This window comes from Theropithecus gelada, chromosome 3 (assembly GCF_003255815.1).
Source record: "Theropithecus gelada isolate Dixy chromosome 3, Tgel_1.0, whole genome shotgun sequence".
Lineage (NCBI taxonomy): Eukaryota > Metazoa > Chordata > Mammalia > Primates > Cercopithecidae > Theropithecus > Theropithecus gelada.
The window spans coordinates 52,575,971-52,595,792 of record NC_037670.1 but is presented as its reverse complement, the minus strand read 5'-3'; the positions used below and the strand labels follow the sequence as shown (position 1 = coordinate 52,595,792).

Sequence of the window (19,822 nt, the reverse complement as noted above, 5' to 3'; positions counted from 1 at the left end):
TATTAAATACCAGGTTTAAAAAATAACTTGTCAAAACATGAAGAATGTTTCTTTGGGAAGTAACTTCAGATACTATATGTAAAATGTCTAACTGTTGGGGAAAAAAGCACAACTTGTCATTCATGTCAATGATTTTTACAGCAATTCAGTATCAACCAAGTAAGTGCATTGAGTTCCTACAACAGGAAGCCAGGTTCTGACATATTCTCACACAATTCACATTCCTAGGCTGAGTCTCTAGAGCCAGAGGTAGTACAACAGGCCAAAGTTCACGGCTCACAAAGCTGGCCACCTGGGACTCTGTCATTAGTACTGTACTTTAAGAAACGTTATGTGCGCTGAAGAAATCAACTCAAATTAAGTGACCCACCAGAATCAAAGAGGATTTTCCAACTAGTCCTCACTTTGATTTTGACGTTTCTAAGAAATCTGTCAAAAAAATTCTATAGTATCATCTTGCTTGTGAATTTTTTAAAGGATTTTTAGTTTCAAAAAGGTTTTATTTCACATATGATGAATACACGCAGTAGTTTAATTTCGAGAGCCTTCAGTTGATAAGCACTGAAATCTCTTAAAATTTTACGACTGCAAGACATCCACAAATCCTATATTAGCAGAAGTTAAATTTCAGAAGAAAAATACAGAAACTTCAAGAGCTTCGTGATTGTGTCTGGAGTATACAGGCAACATTCAATTTTTGTCAAGCACAAGGTTTAAATTAAGACTGCTCAGTCCTAGCTGGGGTTTGTTTTTTTTTTTAACCCATATTTTTCCTCACAGTACCAACATACTAATTTCTCCAATTCCTGAGACATACCAAAATTGTTAAACATTGTTTTGTTATCACTGCATTATGAAGTTGGGTCTCACTCTAGATCCAGCAAGATATGACTGGTCTTATGGTATTTTCTTTTTTAACAAAGATAAGTAGTTGAACAAATGCCCTGTGTCAAGTAGGACTTATTCTGGGATGGCCATGATTAATATTAAAACAGGTCAGCTGCTTAAAACATACAAGATCTTTGGCTAAAATCTAGAAAGACCATGAGCTAGCATCACAGATGGATTTAGTCTGATTTCTGATTATGTGTAAAGAACAAAAGTTAGTTAAAAATGCTTCACCTTTAGGGTTTTCATATACCAACCAAGGTGTGAGCAGGAGGAAATCAATATTAAGGCTAATTTTTTAACAAGGAACTCTGACACCGAAATACACAATTCTGACTGCTAAAGAGCAGCATGTTACTATAGTAACAGGAGTTCTTAGTCTATATAACAATATATACTTTTATTTTACTTGTAGCTATCTCCAAAGTATGTATAATACAAGAACTTATAAAAGATAGGGGGAAAAAATAGAAAAAAAAAAAAAAAAAAGCTGTAACTGCAAAGGATGGCAAAGATATCTGGAAATTAGAATCAGGTCTCCAGAAGGCTCACCTCCTTCAGCGCATGTGTGCAGCGGGAAGCACAGGCAGGGGAGAAGGAGAGGGGAGTGTATGTATGAAACAGTCATCCAGAGCTTCCAAAACCCACACATCAGGAGAATGGGAAAGGAGGAGTAAATCAGGGAGAACATTTTCAAGAAGGTAGAAGAATTGTGATTCTGTCTCACCATATCCCTCCACCACATCCAGGCAATTCTATTAGGCAAGGTGAAATTCATTTTTTCGCATTCTCAGAAAGCCCTGGTCCATGGTCAAGCTGCCATCTCTTTCAATGCTCAAATTTTCAGAAAAGCAAATGCAAAAAAAAAAAAAAAATTAAGAAATGGTTAGATTTAGGCAAATGGAAGAGGAAACCAGATTTGTAATATAAAGTAGAAACAGTATAACTAAAGTGAAATCCTTAAACAGAACATTTCAAATGTATTTCAAAATGCCACATTTTTATTTCTTTCGTGATGGAATGGCAAAAAAGGTACTTGAGTTGGCAATAAACAGACCAGAGACACACAGGCCATCACGAGACACCCTGGGAGAGGAGAATAGACCCTCCTTCATCACTGCAGCATACAATGGCAGAAACTTACAAGGGACAAGAACAGATTATCAAAGAGTACATATATGTATCAGTAAGTAATGAAAGCCTGCCAGGCCAAGAAGCCAGAGCATGTACTCTTCAGGAGATAATAAAAAGAAACTTCTAAAAGGTAAGCCAGCTTGGTTAGGCCACACCAGCCGTGGGTGTAGATGGGAACACACTGATCAGGAATTAATACCTTGAGTGCCACCAGTCTAAGCCCCCAGATGCCCTTACAGGCACTCAACCCATTACAAGACCCTCCGCAAGCATTTCTAGGTGCAACAATCCTTACTCCTCCAAGCGAGACAGCTTGGCAGACCTGTGTCAAATGAGAGCCATCCCTCCCCTGTGGAAAAGGCTGGGGGCTTCCCACAGCGAAACTGCTTGTACTCTGAAGCCAAACGTTAAAATAGCCCAGGGAGACAGTTCTTCCAGTTTCTAGGCACCACACTTTTCTATTTTCCACACATACATACACCATGCCCTGCATATCATTCATTCTCCATGAGGCCCCACTGCCAGAGTTTTCATGCAAATTTTAATTTAACAATGCAGCTTTTTGTCCTTCCCATCCCCACCTACTCCCCCTCATGAATGTCCTTCCTCAGGCCACCCCCAGATAGGCCCACACTGCTGACTGCTTCTGTGGCATTTCAGCCCCACATTTATTCCTGTCTGCCAGGTACCATCTGTATCCAAATCTCAGTTCTATCCCAGCTGAAATCCCAATCACAAAAGGGATCATCCTGTCTAGTGACTTGAATACATTTGATTGTCAATATTAAATTCACTCTGGAGCATCACCAAGAAAATATTCCTTCTCTATTGAGTTTTTCTACTACTAAACCACCAATGATGGTACCTAATGCAATGGCAAGAGCTATGCTAGGTCAATATATTCATCAACAGGCCAAGAAACCTCAAAAAGTAAAAGAAATATGTAACATTTGTTGGGGATAGGTTCAGGAGGGATGTGGGAGAGAAGATAAACTATGGAATTGGAAGAAAAGGACAACCAAGGCAAGATAAAAAGGTCACAGAACAAGTAATAAGTAATGCCTTCTGTGTATTTTAGTTGAGAAAGGAGAAACACATTAGGGGTTCATTTGATCTGATAAATTAATGAGTACAATAGCTATGATTTATTAAGCAAGACACTGTGCTAAATACTTTACATACATTATCTCTTCTAATCCTTACAAAAACCTTGTGTGAGAGAGATTAACTCTGCTTTACAAATGAGCACCTGGAGCACAGACAAGCGACTCAACTTGCCCAAGGTCAGTCTCTGAAATGGCAGAGCCAGGATTTGAATCCAGCTCTGTGACTCATGACATTATGTTGTAAGGCCAATGCACTACAGCAGATGGCTTTAAAGCATATTTTCTGTGTGTGCATGTTTGTAACAAGGTATACCCATATGTGCTAATATGAAATGATCTCTAAGACACAATATAGGTGAAAAATGTGCTGGGACTAGCCTCCAAGCTAACAGTATGCTAACCATTTGTATAATGTCAAAGGGTTGCAAGGAAAGACATATAAAGTTGTACATGCATAAAATATCATTGAACAAATACTCATGGAACTGGAAACAGTGATAGCCTCAAGCGGGGGAACTAGGGGGCTGAGGATCAGAAAAGTAGAGACTTTCGCTACTACATTTTGATATGGTATGAATTTAACCTACTCATTTTTTCATAAGAAATAAGCACTGCATAATAAAATATAACCACAAAAACTAAAAAAAAAAAAAAACTGGAATGACAGGTTACCTTAGCCTCCTAGTTTACCAAAGCCAAATAAAGAGGCTTGTGAACAACAAAATACTTATTTTAATCAAGCATCCTTCTGAGATGTTTTCACCTGTTAAGAGTGCCTGTCAACAATGCTCATATCCTAAACATGAACCAAAGGTGCTTCCATGCACAACAAGGAAAAACCAGCTCCTGTGAATGTGGGAGAAGAGTGTGCAAGTAGAAAATCTTAATATAGGTAGGGAAGGAAAAAAGGCCACTTCAAGGCAGTCAATGAATGGGGAGAGGAATGAGCAGAAGAAAACCCCCTCCTGGCAGGCCCCCAGGGAATAGCACACAGCTACAGAACAAAGTCAGGCTACAGAAATGAGGAGGGAAGATGAAGGGGCAGAACCATCTAAAGGAAACAGGGAAAGGAAAAGGAATTCTTGCTCCCCAATTAGTCCGGAAAGCAGAAAGATAAAAACGAAAATCAAAACACAAGGCAGCCAGTTTCATTTGTTGTAATTGTGTAACATACTCAGTAATCAATACATGTTCCTTTGCTTGCCTTAAAAACTTTGCTTTTAAAATAACTATAATCTTATATTTAAAATAGGATTAGAAATTGCTAGTCATGCTTATTAAGCAATCTCCTCATAGCCTTTTTTTTTTTTTTTTTTTTGGAGACAGAGTCTCACTCTGTTGCCCAGGTTGGAATGCAGTCGTGCGGTCACGGCTCACAGCAGACTTGACCTCCTGGGCTCAAGTGATTCTCCCACCTCAGCCCTCCAAGTAGCTGGGACAACAGGTGCACACCACCACACTCAGCTAAGTTTTTGTACATTGTGTAGAGACAGGGTCTTGCCATGTTGCCCAGGCTGGTCTCAAACTCCTGGCTTAAGTGATCTGCCCACCTCAGCCTCCCAAAATGCTAGGATTACAGGTATGAGCCACCATACCCAGACCCCCTTTTTAAAAGGTTTAAATAGTGTTTGCCCAAAAAAAGCAATTCTGACTAGTTTAAGCAAAAAAGAGGAATACACTGGAAAACAAATACTGTAGACTTCAGGAGAAACTGAACATCCAAAACTTAGGATGGGCAAGAACCAGTTCCAGGCTGCAGTGATTTGTAGAGCTCCATAAAAAAGGGCCAAGAGATGACAGGGCAGAAAAATGGCCAGTGAGGCCCCTGCTATGTACATGTACCAGGGCATTCTCAGAAAGTGACACATTTCTGTGATCCAGACGCTACCCAACTGTTGCCTACTACACTACAGCATACATACATAATGCTCTAATTTACATTTATATTATATTGAATATACAGATCATGCATCACTTAATGATGGGGATATGTTCTGAGAAATGCACTGTTAGGCAATTCTGTCATTGTGTGAACATCACAGACATCACTTACACAAACCTAGACGTTATGGCCTCCTACACACCTAGGTTACATGGTACAGCCTATTGCTCCCAGGTTATAAACCTGTGCAGCATGTTACTGTACTGAACACAACAGGCAACTATAACACAAGTATTTATGTATCTAAACAAATCTGAACCGAGACAAGGTACCAAAAACATACAGAATTATAATCTTTCAGGAACATTATATATGCAGTCTGCCAGTGACCAAAATGTCATTACGTAGTATACGACTGTACTGAAATTTTAAATACAAAATGTATGTATATTTAAATTTAAATTTACTCCTAATTTTCATTTACAACTTCATGCTTCAAATTTTTTATGCATTCTACCTACCATTAACTTGAATGTATGAATTGATTCTATATCAGAGTTGTGGGGAGAATTTGACACTGGAATCATAAAGATTAAACAGCACTAACCAGAAATCGATGCAACAAATGTGTTTATCAATCCATCTTTCAAAGGAGTTTTTTATTCTTATAATGAGCCTATAACTTAAAATATGGCATGCCTTTTTCCAACAGATGAACAAAATAAGGCCCAAAACAATAATTTCAGTTCCCTTAAATAGGAAACAAACAAACAAAATCCCAGGTCCTCATTAATGCACTCTCAGTCTGAACCACTAAACAGCTTTAGTACCATATTCCTCCTACAATCCAGTAATAATACATTATGGTAAATAATTCTAATTGCTTTCATAATTTTTAAAAAGTTATAAATGCTTAATGTTTGAAAACTGAGAACATCCAGGAAAAAAAGAGAAATCCCCATAACAGAGATAAGCACATTAAGTAGGCTGGTCTATTTCTTAATCATACTCATTGCATCATATTATAAAACAGTAATTTCTTATCTGTATTATAATATGCCACTTCCACACTCTTTTCTACTTGCATGTGCATGCGTGACCCTATGTCAGAGAAAGCTGGTACTTGGAAACTCCCAGGAAGGGCTTGTCATGTACAGAGGGTGGCATAGGAGTGGACTAGGAACAAGGGCTCCAGAGACACGGGTGCATTCAAAGACCAGTTCCACCACTTATGAAGTTAGTGATCTGACCTTCTCTGGACCTCAATTTCCTCATCTATAAAATCCAGTTGTAAGGATGTATGGTACTGCAAACTTGAAGGCCGTAGCACAATGACTGATGCCAAGAAAAGCACTCCATAAAAACAAGCTAGTACACTCTACAAAGAGCTCTGTAACCTCATGTTTCACCTAATCTATTCTGAAATCCTTCCATGTCAATTAGAGCTACTTCCACAACATCCTTTGTAATACCAACATGGTAGTCTTCTCATGTACCACAACAACCACTGTGAAAGCCACCAGAAGCATTTGGGTCCTCACCATTTGTCAAGGTCACCTGCTGCTGACTAATACAGATAGGGATGCAGGACTCCAGCCAACCCAGCTTGCTCCCTAAAGTAAGGAAAAAGTCAGATTGGGTTAGGACTCACTGGCTGATGTGGGACAATTCACAGGTCAAATGAGGTTTAGCTTTTAAAAAAAAGTTTTTGTTGCCAATAGGATCTATGATGAAATGCACGTTTTTCACCCAAGAAAGAGCAACTTCTGAAGTAAAGCAATTGCAGGTTTAAAATAAAACCTCTTAAGGCATCTCTGCAGCTAATAAAATGCTAGATTATAATATTTTAATTGCATGAAGTATTCATCTATATAAAAGCATGACACAACTTATATTTCACGCTTTTGATTCCACAGAAAACAGCAAAGTTAGAGATGCTGATGGCCTCTGTCTTTCCAACTATAACATTCCATGATACAGATTTAAGTAATTTTCAAAATTCAGGAATTGATGAGCACCAACCAATCATATCAAGTTGCCACAAAAATGCAAATAGCTACAATCTCATCTGTCATTAACTCTCATCCACTGAGCTGCTCTATCTCAACCACTTGCCTCTTTGTGTATGCTTTATCTCAGCTCTCAACAGTGCTTTATCCTGCACATTTGAGTTAGCTCTTTGCTGGCCAAGATCCAAGTCCGCATTTCCTACAGCTATGACAATAAGACCCTAATTCAGAATGTAAAGGTCACGTGGCATGTCTTGGCTCAATATGAAGGTCTTGATGTTTGGTCCTTTGGCAAGAATCCTGTTCTGATCTAGGTGTTGGGTTCCTCATTCCTGTTGATCAGTGGCTTTCCACCTGAATCCTTCACTTCATGTTTCCACATGCCAATCTGAGTCCCCAGATTCCAACACGGCTTGCCTATATGTATCCCTGCTAGGGTCCTACTTAAACTGATCTACCAGATGCTGAATCCCCTGTATGGCTTATCATCCGCACATCTGCGCTGTATTTTTTGATGTGTCTATGACCTAATGAACTATAAGCTCTCTGAAGGAAGGAACTGTTATTGATCACTATACTGCTAACACAGCACTTTATTCACTGAAGCACTGGATGAATTAACTCCTGCTCGCATACATTTTTAAATTTTATTTTGACAAAAACTTGCATATATTTATTGTGTACATGTTTCGACACATATATATTGTGAAACAGCTAAATAGAGCTAATTATATGCATTACTTCACATACTTTTTGTGGTAGGAATACTTAAAATTTACTTTTAGCAACTCAAGAATAAAACACGTTATCATTCATTATAGTCACCATGTTGTACAACAGATCTCTTGAATTTATTCCTCCTAAATGAAATTTTGCATCCTTTGACCAACATCTCCCAAACCCCTCCCCACTTACACTCTCGCTAATCCGCTCACACACTGCAGTATGAGTACCTGCAATGGAAACTGCTGACACTTCTCAAACTGCAAAGCAATTACATATACATTTAAGGGGCACACTGCAACACCGCTTCCTATCATTTAGCACTTAACCATCTGTACCTCACTCCTGGTTTCAATTTCTTTTTGAAGTGCATCTTTTAGTAGTTCCAACTACTAATCATCAACTTCGTTTTTTATCTACAATCTTTATTTCACTTACTTTTGAGACGGAGTCTTGCTCTGTAGCCAGGCTGGAGCTCAATGGCGCAACCTCAGCTCACTGCAATCTCCACCTACGGGGTTCAAAGGATTGTCCTGCTTCAGCCTCCCAAGTAGCTGGGACTACAGGTGCACGCCACCATGCTCAGCTAATGTTTCTATTTTTAGTAGAGATGGGGTTTCACCACATTGACTAGGATGGTCTCAATCTCTTGACCTCATGATCTGCCCACCTTGGCCTCCCAAAGTGCTGAGATTACAGGCATGAGCCACCACGCCCGGCCCATTTCACTTACTCTTGACTATCATAATACTTTTTATGGACATGGAGTTCTAGGTTGGTGGTGGATTTCCACCTCCAGCCTTTGATGATATTATTCAATCATCTTCTGCTATGAACAAAATGCCTGCCAGTCCAGACATCAGCTTTCCTCAGGTTGCTTTCCTCTTCTTTTCTGAGGCTTCATCTAAAATATGTCTAGGTATGAATTTATTTTTATTTATCCTGTGTGGGGTTCACTATGGTTCTTGAAACTAAGAACTCAGGCAGAACTTGTACTGATTATGAAAAATTCTCAGCCATTCTATCTTCTAATAGCGTCTCTCTTCTATTTCCTCTTTCTAGAAGTTCACAGAAGGTCATATGGGACTTTCTCATCCTGAAGTTCATGAATCGTAACCACTCATTTTCCATTTATTTATCCCTTATTACTGTATTCCAAGCAATTTCCTCAGATCTCCTTTAAAATTCTATTGATTTTTCAATACAGTTTTTATCTTCAATTATATCTACCTGGCTCTTTAACCTGTCCATTGAGGTTACTTTTTTTTAAACTTAATGACCATTATTTTCATTTCTAGAAGTCCTATTGGGTTCTTTTCCAACTCCATGTTATTTTTCTAATCTGTGATGTTCTTTCATTATGATCTTACCCCTTTCACCTCTCATAATTTTAAGCAAGTAATCTCTTTCATATGTCCTATCATCTCAACCGCCTGGAATACTATTCATCTGCTGACTCTCCTTCATGGTGATTCATTTCCTTGTGTGGCTGGGCAATTTTTGTATTGCAGGCTCATCTTTAGCATGACTTGTTTCTTCTGCAAGAGTCTCAGATTTTTAGTTTGCTCTGCATGTCAGTTTCACACTTACTTTTGAGGGCTCTATTCATTTCCATAGTTCTAGAGCAGATTTTGTGCTAACTTTTCTCAGCTTGAAGGTTAGTTGCACTGTAAGAAACATTAAATTTGAATCCACCCCAATTATTAGGTGCAGTCTTGGAGCTGAGATGTCCCTTTTTTATTCCTAATTATCACAACCCCAGGAGTACAGCAAGTTTCCTATACTTTCCCAAACCAGTAGGCAAAGTTTTTCTAAGTCTCTTTTCACAAATGGAAAAGCCCTTCAAGGTTTGATGCTAGACAACCTTCACTCCACCTTCCAAGTTTAAGCAGACCCAAGGCCATGTCTCCTGCTCCTTCAGGAGACCCTCAAGACTAAGCCACTGCAGCCTGTATTTAGATCAGAAACCACCACAGGCCTTGAGCTCCTGCTTAACGCCCGAGCTCTGAATTTTCTATTCGTAGCTGCCACCTATGGATTTCCTGGTCTTTCAAACTTCAGAAACACTTGTTTGCTCTTCTTATATTTTGTCCATAGTTTCTGTGTATTTATAGCAGGGTGGTGAAGGGAGTCCTCCACATTCAGCTTTGGGGACAATGTTGTTAGAAGTCTCCAGTAGTTACAACATATGAAACAGAAATGATCACTTCAGAGAACTGTGATAATTACTTACCATTCTGCCAAATGACAACTTTTTTCCCAGCCTCAATAATAGATTTCAAATTTGGAAAAAATATTCCCAAGGCATTTTAAGATCATTTTTGTCATTATGCATTTCAAATGCCTCCATAGTTCTCTTTCCTTGAGAATTTCAATAGAACGACATACTGGTTGACTCCATTTTCTCCCTACCCATCCATTCCATAATGAACTTCAATGTACTTTATACTCCTAGAACTCCAGTGAGATTAAGCTCAAAAAGATCACCATTACCCACATAATCAACAAATCCAAAAAACTCATTTATTTACCTCCCTGAGCAAGACTGACCATTCCAATTTTTCCATTCCAATACTACTGCAGTTCAAATATTATTTCTATATTATCACAACCATTCCCTAACTCATCTCCATCACTCTACTCTCTCCCCAGCCCCATTGCCCTGCTATTTATCCAGGTTATATCCCAGCCAGGTTAATATTACTATAATACCTCTCCAGTCATGTCAACTGTCCATACTCCCCACTCTACTACTGTAACTCATCACTCCCTAATACTACAGGAAGAGAAAAGATGAATAAGGCAGGATTCCTCTACACAAAAGAATAAATAACAACAACTAACACTTATTGGATACACCTTACCTACAATCATATCAATCAGCCCTAGCAACAACTACAGGAAGCAGGTAGAATCATTACACAATTCTTCAGGGATAAGAAAAGTAGAGATTAAAGAAGATTAAGTAGCCAACCCAAGGATGCAAAGCTAGCAAGTGGTTAAGTTCATTTTATTTTATGCCAAGCCCATCCTCTTAAACAGAATGCTATATGGCCTCCACAAATATTTATACCAAAAGCCCAGACCCTCCTCTGGTTGCAAAACTCATGTATCCAAACAACTTAACAGCTCTGTCTGGATGCCTCAAAGGTACCTTACATTAATAAATTCAAAACCAAAATAATGACCATGTTGCCCAAACAGAGGTGGTCCAAACTCAGTGAACGGTTATACTAGCCAACTAGTCATGCAAGCCAGAAACCTGGACATCACCTTTCATATTTTCTCATTCATCTTCCATATCCAACCTATGACCAAATCCCACGTATTTTTTGCCTCTTAAATCTCTCTCTAGTGCATCTACCTCTCTCCATCTCCAGCACCACCACCTAGCCCAAGCTGCTACTTTCTCTTACCTCAATTGTTGTTACAGCCCAACCCATCTACAGTCAGCCATTCATTCTGGTTTCTTCCAACCCATTCTCAATTTTGCAACAACAATAATGCTTCCCCCCCCCCAAGATGAGTTTAAAATACAAATCTGATCATTTCACAGATTTTGGACTCAGTACCAAAGCTTTAAGTCAATCTTTATTTGAGGGTCTGAAGCAATAGGAATGCAAAGAGTGGTGACAGCTGGGTTTCAGCCACAAAGAGAAAGCAATTTCCAGTGAATCCAGAAGGATGCCAGCACAGACACAGAAGCAAACTGAGAGATAACAGCCAAGAGGACAGCACCCAGGAGCTTTTGAGCATGTGGCTCTAGTTATTCCCTAGGTAGAAGTGAATACTAAACTTTCCAAATGTAAAGAAATTCTCCTAGTTATACTGTGATACCCCAGGACTCCTCCAATAAAATCCTTTTTTACTTAAGTAGTTCAGACTGAGTTTCTAGCTTGCAACCAGGAGTTTTAGCTAAGATAACCATTTTAGAAGAGCCAAAACAACAGGCTTAGAAAAAGGGAATATGCCTACAAGGCAAAAATAAAACAAATTCTACATAAAGTAAAAATACCTTTGGCCGGCAAATACATAAATATGCTTAATGTTTGTAAACTCATGTATCTCTTCCTTTTAAAGGTGTTACATAAAATGCTTTAGGGTAACAGCCATGTTTTCTTTTATGTTCTGCAAATCATTACACCTTACTGTAAGAGTTGAATAAATGCTGAATAAAAAAATCAGAAGTAAAAGCATGACTATACAATAATACAAATCAACGTTGCATCTCTGGAAACTTCCTCCCTTTGGGAACAGTTTATACATCCACTCATGTTAAAAAAAAAAATCTTTTTCTAGTGACACTCTGCCACTATTCTATTACTTGGTTTTGATTTCACATAGCTGGAAATTCGCCTTGCTCTTAGCCAGAAATTGTACATATTACCTAAGTATACTAAAAAGTGGTGTATCATGGAAAAAAAAAAAAAAAAAACTTGGCTGGGGAAACCATGGATTATATCCTATATAAACACTTTTTCTGTTGCCATCTGGTGGTTCGTGTACAAAAATCAACACTGACATCCATTGTACAAAAGGGGTTGGTCATACCATATCAAAATCTCTTTCCTTCTTTTTGCATTGCACCTAACGCCTAGAGAGAAGGTAAAATTGACCTTCACTTTGAAAACAGGCTCACAAACACACAAAATAAATTAAGGATCACACCACAGAGAGAGACCCACAAACGCTACCCCCTGTGGAGATGAGTGCCCTTAGTTAAGTATGATAGGTTGTACATTTGTGATACAAAATCCCTCCTTACTCCGAATCTGAAATATATTCTAACTAGCCTGCTTGGGTTGCTAAAATTCCTGCTACCAACTATTCTTAATAAAAGCAACTACTAGAGCTCCCCAAGTATCCATATTCTTCCCCAAATCACCATAGTCATTACGTGGTTATTTCCCTACATTTTTTTTCTTATTGGAAAAACCATTCATCATCGTAAAATTAAGCTTACATACTTGAGAGCTTCCAACCCTCTCAAGGTAAAGAATTAGGTCTAGAATACAGTGGAGAGTTCTAGAATGGAAAAAAGGCAACCAAACATTGCACAAAGGCTAATTCTACGTAACAATATGGGCCCCAGGGTCTAGCCCATTCTATGAACCCACAACTCTAAAGCTAGCCTTATCCGTTAAAAAAATATATATATTTGAAAATAAACCAAAGCCAAAAACACTGCAGAAACTATAGTCTTAGCCCATGTTCATCAAGCTAATCTCCAAAAATCAAAAATAGATTTACTTGACTGACATATCTGTTTTCAAGAAATTGGACTATTTAATTGATAGCTGTTATCTTCACTAGACATTGTCTATATATCAATAGACTGCCAGTTAAGCCTGTTAAAGTGAAAAATTATTGTGTTAATTTTAAAGACCCTTTGTTTTACTAAAAGCCCCTAATGAAGACAATTAAACCAACATAACATTAGGTTAAGTACAAAAACAGACAACATCTACTAATCTCTTTAATTACTGATGGTCATTGTACAGTAAACATAAACATTCTCATCCATCACTATTTTCTCTTATCTTTTTAAATTTCCCACTGCATTAATTACCTCCAGATTTCTATTAGTCTTGGCCCTTCTTCTAGCCATGTAGATAAATAAGCATCTCACATTTTAAGAAAATTTATTTCTCCAAATTTCAGGCTTATACTGATAAATTATGGCACTAATTTGTTTTACAGAACCTGAAATTTTGAACATGAACCATTTTTAGGCTACAGTAAATATATCATGTGTTAGATGGCAGCACCTAAGAAGAAATATTACATTGCATCTTCGTTGTCTTCAACATTGTAAATACTCTGAGAAAAGTAAAATGAAGAAAATTAGGTTCTAAGCTAAGACACATGGAGTTACAGAATCCCCAGAGAGGAGACGCATGCAGAGTCTAGTAAAGGGCAGAAGGGATGACAACATACAGAAGATCAGAGAAACAGAGCAGAACAATTTTGAACATCTAGTCTAACCCCTCCTTTTATAGGTGAGAAAAGAGACTCAGAGAGACTAATAGACTTGCTCATATTGCAAGGTAGTTACAGAATGAAGTATAAACCAGGCCTACTGACACTTAGCCCAATGTCTTTTCCATTTACCATATCCATGTTTCTAGGAAAGCTTTATAAAAAATGCTTTCATTCCCACAGTACCCACAGGAGATTGGGACCAGGCTGGTGGAATGAGTTTCTGGCTTTTGAGCTTTCTGTCAGGAGGCCAACCACCTAAATACTAGAATTGTACATACATCAACAAGGGTTTCCTAAAGCAATGCTCCCATAATAATCATGATGTTTGTATTTGGATTTAGTGGCAACACTGTTTATAGAATGAAACTCTAGGAGTAATAACCTCTCCAGAACAGATCTCAGGTATAGGATCAATAACTGGCAGGTAGGTATCCAACTGTGACAGACTTTTGCATTTCAGGGATTCACTGAAAAACTTGTAACTTATTTCTATGTGCTACCATAGGATGGCAGGAGGTGCCATATTTGCTGTCCCAACTGACAAAATATGTCCTCCCTCAGGATTATGGATATGAACGTTTATGCCCTTTTTTTAAAACAGAAGTGTACATACTTAGGGGGAAATGTAAGATAATGCCTTACAGAAATGAAGTCAAAATAAAATTTTAGAAACTATGCAAACTAAAATGCTCGGTTACTTTAGATTAAATGGTTACCGGGAGTATTTAATCAAATACCAAAACATCAACAGCTTTCTTTTGTAAATAACTCTTTTCTTTAAACACCTTTCAATGTGATTTTCATTGCCCACTTTGAGCTTAATTCAACTTTCATGCATTTGGACCTGAAGGTCTACTCGCATAACTGCCGCTTTCTTTACTTCTTAGAGAAATTTAAGCCATGACCTAATCAGAATCCTCACTTTGTGTCCATTCCATTCTCCAGTTTCAGTCAGCTGACATTCTGATCTCTGGGGCACCATAAGGCTGGCAGGCAGAAGGATACTACATGCCAGACACCTCTGCCAGCGTAGACACCAAATCCTATGTATCCCAATACAAGCAACACAGGGGCTCTGAGGATGGAAATAACATAAAGGCAACTGGTATGGAGAATTAAACTACACAGTCTTACTTGATATCACTTAATTACCCACTTAACTTGCAGCCTTCCACGTTGTTTTACCTCAATATTTGAGGGCCCAGGAAACTTCGGGTTAGGTATAAACCCCAGTATAGAGCCTAAATTTAACTATTTACATAAAATGTGTGCTAAGGCAAACTAATAAAAGATCAGTACCTTTCAAACTCCACCTCCTTATTTAAAGGACTCAAACTCATATACTTGAGTGCAGATAAAAGAATTTTCCAAATGTTCCTCAAAGAAATGGTTGGTACACTCCCAGTAGTCCATTCTGGGGTGGTCTAATCTCTGCCAACAGACCACCATAACCCATGAAGCTGGAATTCATGTTATGTTGTGAAAGAAAAATGGGGGGTAGGGGAATACATCAAAATGTGACGGTCACTTTCTTAGAGGAGACGGATAGGTAGAAGGGGTTACATACATTCCTCATCTCTATTGTCCAAATTAAGTAACTTTTATTTTGCAATCATAATTGTAAATAAGGTGAATCTAAAACTTGAGGTCAGATTACTTAATACTGTATTTAGAAAATGTCAACCACCGTCTTTCCCTTTGGTACAGATCTGATTGCTGCCCGTTTTTCCCTCTCCTTATAAAGGCAGAGGCTACATGGGAAACACTCCAGCCCACGGGTTATGAACTCAAGTTATGTTCAGACTCTGGATCAGACTTTTCATTCTGGCACCACCACTCCTAGTCCTGGGACCTCAGGCAAGTTAGTTAACATCTGAGTGCCTCAGTTTTCTCATAGGTAAGATGAGAACAAAAATGCTGTCTACCTCTCAGGAGCTGCTGTGAAGAATCAATGAGCACTTAGTGCTTGGCATGCAAAGGTTCAATACAGGACAGCTACAGGTGGCTACGCAGACTGCATAGAGGGTAGGAACTGCTTATTGTTGGATTTAGAAGACAGTAACCAACCGAGAGACCAGTTGTCTGTTAAATACCCAGTGGCCTAATAAAATTTAAGTATCTGAGCACTCACCAAGCTAACACTCTTTATTAAAACGATACTCAAGTAAGGGAGTCTAGAACTCAAGTTCCAGCTGAAACTCAAATTACAAAGTTGTAAAGGGAGGGTTAGGAGGAGGGGAAGCAAAGTACTTCTGGATTAATGGAAAGCAGCATGGGCCCAAAAGGAAGTGAGATTTGTAGTGAACTCAACACTCCAGCAAACAAGTGTCAGAAAAGCCTAGGCAGTAGACCTTGTCCAAGGCTGGGAATTGGCCTGAGAAAAGTGACCCAGACCACAGAAAATCAGGCTAAGGGTGGCAGAGAAATTGAGTGAGATTATGGGACTAACCAACATAAGGATTTAAAAAAAAAAAAAGGTAACACAAACATACAAGTTTTACAAACATAAAAACTCCAAACTTGTGGAGTTTTTAAATGCATGCTTCTGAGAACCAGCAGGTCTGAGGTGGAGCCCAGATGACTATATTTTAAATTTTCACCAGTGATTCCAATGTACACCTCAGGCAGCACAAAGCAGGGGCTCAACAGTTTCAGCAGGAATAAACAATACGTAAGTGAAAAGTTGGCGCACTCTGTTGAGTTTGAGATCATGAACCTGGAACAAGTATAAGTGAACACAGGCCCAAGGTCCATAAAAGTCACTGGAATTTTTGGGGGAGGACAATAAGCCCAGGAAGGCATGAAAGAGAAATCAAGTAATGTGGTCTCACGTAAAAGCATCAGAGCAGTGGTTCTCAAATTTGGCTAAACATGAGAATCACCTAGAGGGAGGAGGTTGTTTCTCAGCATCCTGATGCGCAGATCAAACCTCAAGTTCATTACAACCAATTCTAGGAGTGCCATCCAGGCATCAGTATGGTTTAAAGTTCCAGGTGATTCCAATGTGCAACCAAGTTGGAGAAACATTGGGCTAGAGGGTTTCCAGGAAGTCGGCAGGTGTCTGGAACGGGGGAAAACACGAGGTAGTAAGTGAGTAGTTCTCCAACTCCAGTGTGTATTAAAATCACATGGAAAGCAAATGTGGCTCATGGAAGAGTAGGTTCTCTACAGTTTCATCAAATTCCCCAGGTGATTCTAACACATACCAAAGCTTGAGAACCACAGGTCCAAGTGGAGATAATTTCAAATGAGAAACTGAGGACTATGAACAGCCCCATGGCAGAAGTTGACAAGAACAGTCCTATCCTCTCTAGGCCTGAGGAATGCAAGCTGAATCTAGGAGTTCTACTGAACACTGCCAGAATTAGTAAGCCTGTAAAAGGTTCAGCAGTAAAGCTAAACGCACCACGGACTTCGCACATATGATTGCTTATACGTCTTTAGCCTCAGAAGTCATCCTTCCAAACCACTTACAGCTGGCTCCTTGGTGGATGGCATAAAGAAAAGCATGTGTTGCCACCTGCCTTCCAGAATTAAAGATGTCGCTTTTTAGGAATCCGGGGAAGTCACAAGCAATTAAACACACACCAATAAGCAGAGCATACAACTCAGAAATTATCATCACCACATAGAAAGAAGAAACTCCAAGGCATGTTAGTTACATTTGGAAGACTTGAACCTGGCGGTTCACATCATGATCAGTTACATAGAGGGTCTGTAACTTAGGTTATACAAATGTAACTTTTACTGATCAATGTTGCACATGTTTTTTCTCAAGATACATGACCTAGCCTACCTACAATGAGGTGCAGAGAAATTAGACATGGCTTCACCTAGCTACAATGTAATCATATGGTACTTAGGAGGCGTTCCAACGTAGTGGTAACTATTCCATTTAGAATGTTACATTTTATCCGATAAGATTCAAGAGAATGCATTCCTGTGCGTATGACCAACTCATCATCCCATCAGATATCTCTTATAATAGCACCAGAATTTTCATTTTCAAGATACATGAGCTTTTGTCAAATGGTGACATCTCCTCTGTAATATGAATTTTCAATATGATATAAAAAATGATGGATATATTACACATTTCACAGAGCACAGAGAACAGAAACCCATCAATGAATTTAAAATTTGCAACAACCTATTTGAAATTTTACACTAAAAGATCTGTACACTTTCATAAACCATATAAATGTAAAACAGGTACCAATGTTTTTACTGCCAAAAAGGAATAAAATATTCCTCCCTAACAAAGTTTGGTTGTTGCCTTAATATATTTTTTAAACGTATTTTCATTAACATTTCAGTTCTAAAACTGCAATGCTTTACATAGCCTTCAAACTGCAACTGATGAAAACTTGAAATCAATGTAATGTACTTCAAAACAAAGTCACTGGCAGATTTTTCCCCCACCATTTCAGTCTGGGCATGAATCTTCAAATGTATGAACGTATGGGTCTTACTGCAAAATGCAAGTCACTGTTTAAAAAAAGAAAACTTAATAAACACCATTTTTATTTTAAAGGTCGTGCTAAGTGATTTAGATTTCTGCACGTGAACCTGGTTTCTCTGACAATCTACAGATCCCACTGTACAAAATGACTTAATAAATGCTTTTCTTCCAGAGTAAGTCATTAAGCAAAAAGCACAAATAAGTGAAATGAAAATGTTCCAAGTAATGGAGGAGTTAAATTAACCAGAAATACGGCAATTTGTTTTCATGTAGTAAAACATAAGAGGGAGCATTTATGAAAGCTGGAGGGGGGTGGAGGGGCACAATTTAGATAACGTTACATAAGCATTAACAAAAAAAAAAGTATGAGTTAGTTGTTAAACTATTGGATAGTTTTGAGCTCAGACCTTTAAAATGTTATTACACTTAAGTCATGTTACTACACATAAATCATCTTCACAGGACACAGAATACAGCTAATTTAAGTTTAATGCTCTCATCTTCCTCAATCTCAGAATACCAAGTTCCTTACCATGATAGTTGTATTCCAAGATACAGCTAACGAACAAAGTTAATTTTCCTAAAACTACCATTAGCAAAACCGGTTCACTAATGTGTTTTAAAGACTTTACCAAAGGACGTATTAAAATAGTTATTTCTGGGTTGAGGGGGGTGATTTGGTTTTAAGACCAGCATACTTCAAAAGAAAAGGATGCTAGCTGGCAGGGGTATGTTACGGGTTTGGGGGTGGGGGGGCCTGTGGAGGGAAGCCCAGATTTGGGAGGGAAAGCTCGTTTCACAAGAGATCCCATCTCTCTTTTCAAAAGGTCATTTCGATTCAGCAGATCCTCTTTCTCTATTTCAGAGCTCACCACTGTATTCTAAACAGAAGCCAACAGAGGGAGAAAAACAAAGCCAAGTGCAAAAGCTGTGGGCACTGAAAGTTTTGCTCCACCGGCCGCGCAGCACCCATTTGGGGTCGGGCATCGGGACGCGGGGGAGTCAGGAGCCGGCGGGGACTGGGGAGAGGACGGGGCCCTGGGGAGGGGCTGGAAAACGCTTTTCGCGGCGACTGGCACTTGATATTTGCAGTCTTGTGGATGTCACTCACCGGGAACCAGACCCTGCGGTGCAAACACTCAGGTACAGACCGGCCCCTTTTTCATCCGAGCAATGGGAAGCGGACTCGGGCATCCTTTTAGGGAGCTGAGGAATGGGTCTCAACTTAAAAATTTTTGTTCGTGCTACTATGATGTAAAAAACAAATAAAATGCAAAGCAGCAGACGGGGTGCAGGCTCTAAGGGGCTCAGATTCCCTCTCCTCCGAGTCCGGCGTGGAGAAGCCCCTGGGCTCCCTGCAGCCCCAGCGAGGCGCATCCGACCCGGGCCGGGCGGTATGGGGACCCCGGACACTCTCGCTACTCAAGTTCGCGCCTCTGCGCCCCGAGGCGGCGCCCCCGGCCCGCGACCCCGCGCGCACCTACCTTGCGCCAGCGCCCGGAGCAAGTGCAGCTGCAGCGCCAGCAGCGCCCACCAGCCGCGGCGGCCCGGCCCCAACTTTGCCGCCCGCCGCCCGCCGCGCCGCCCCGTGCCCGCCGTGTCCCCACTGGGGGTCTCGGGCGCCGCGCGGGGTCCC

General features: G+C 39.6%; 1 protein-coding gene across 1 annotated transcript in view; it reads left to right on the top strand.

Annotated features, from left to right (window-relative positions):
- LOC112621599 overlaps nucleotides 1-19,822 on the top strand; it is a 74,766-nt gene that overhangs the window by 16,693 nt on the left and 38,251 nt on the right. The window contains exon 2 of the mRNA XM_025381054.1: nucleotides 19,052-19,329. Within this exon, the coding sequence (XP_025236839.1) occupies nucleotides 19,052-19,329 (278 nt within the window). The remainder of the gene's footprint in view (nucleotides 1-19,051; nucleotides 19,330-19,822) is intronic.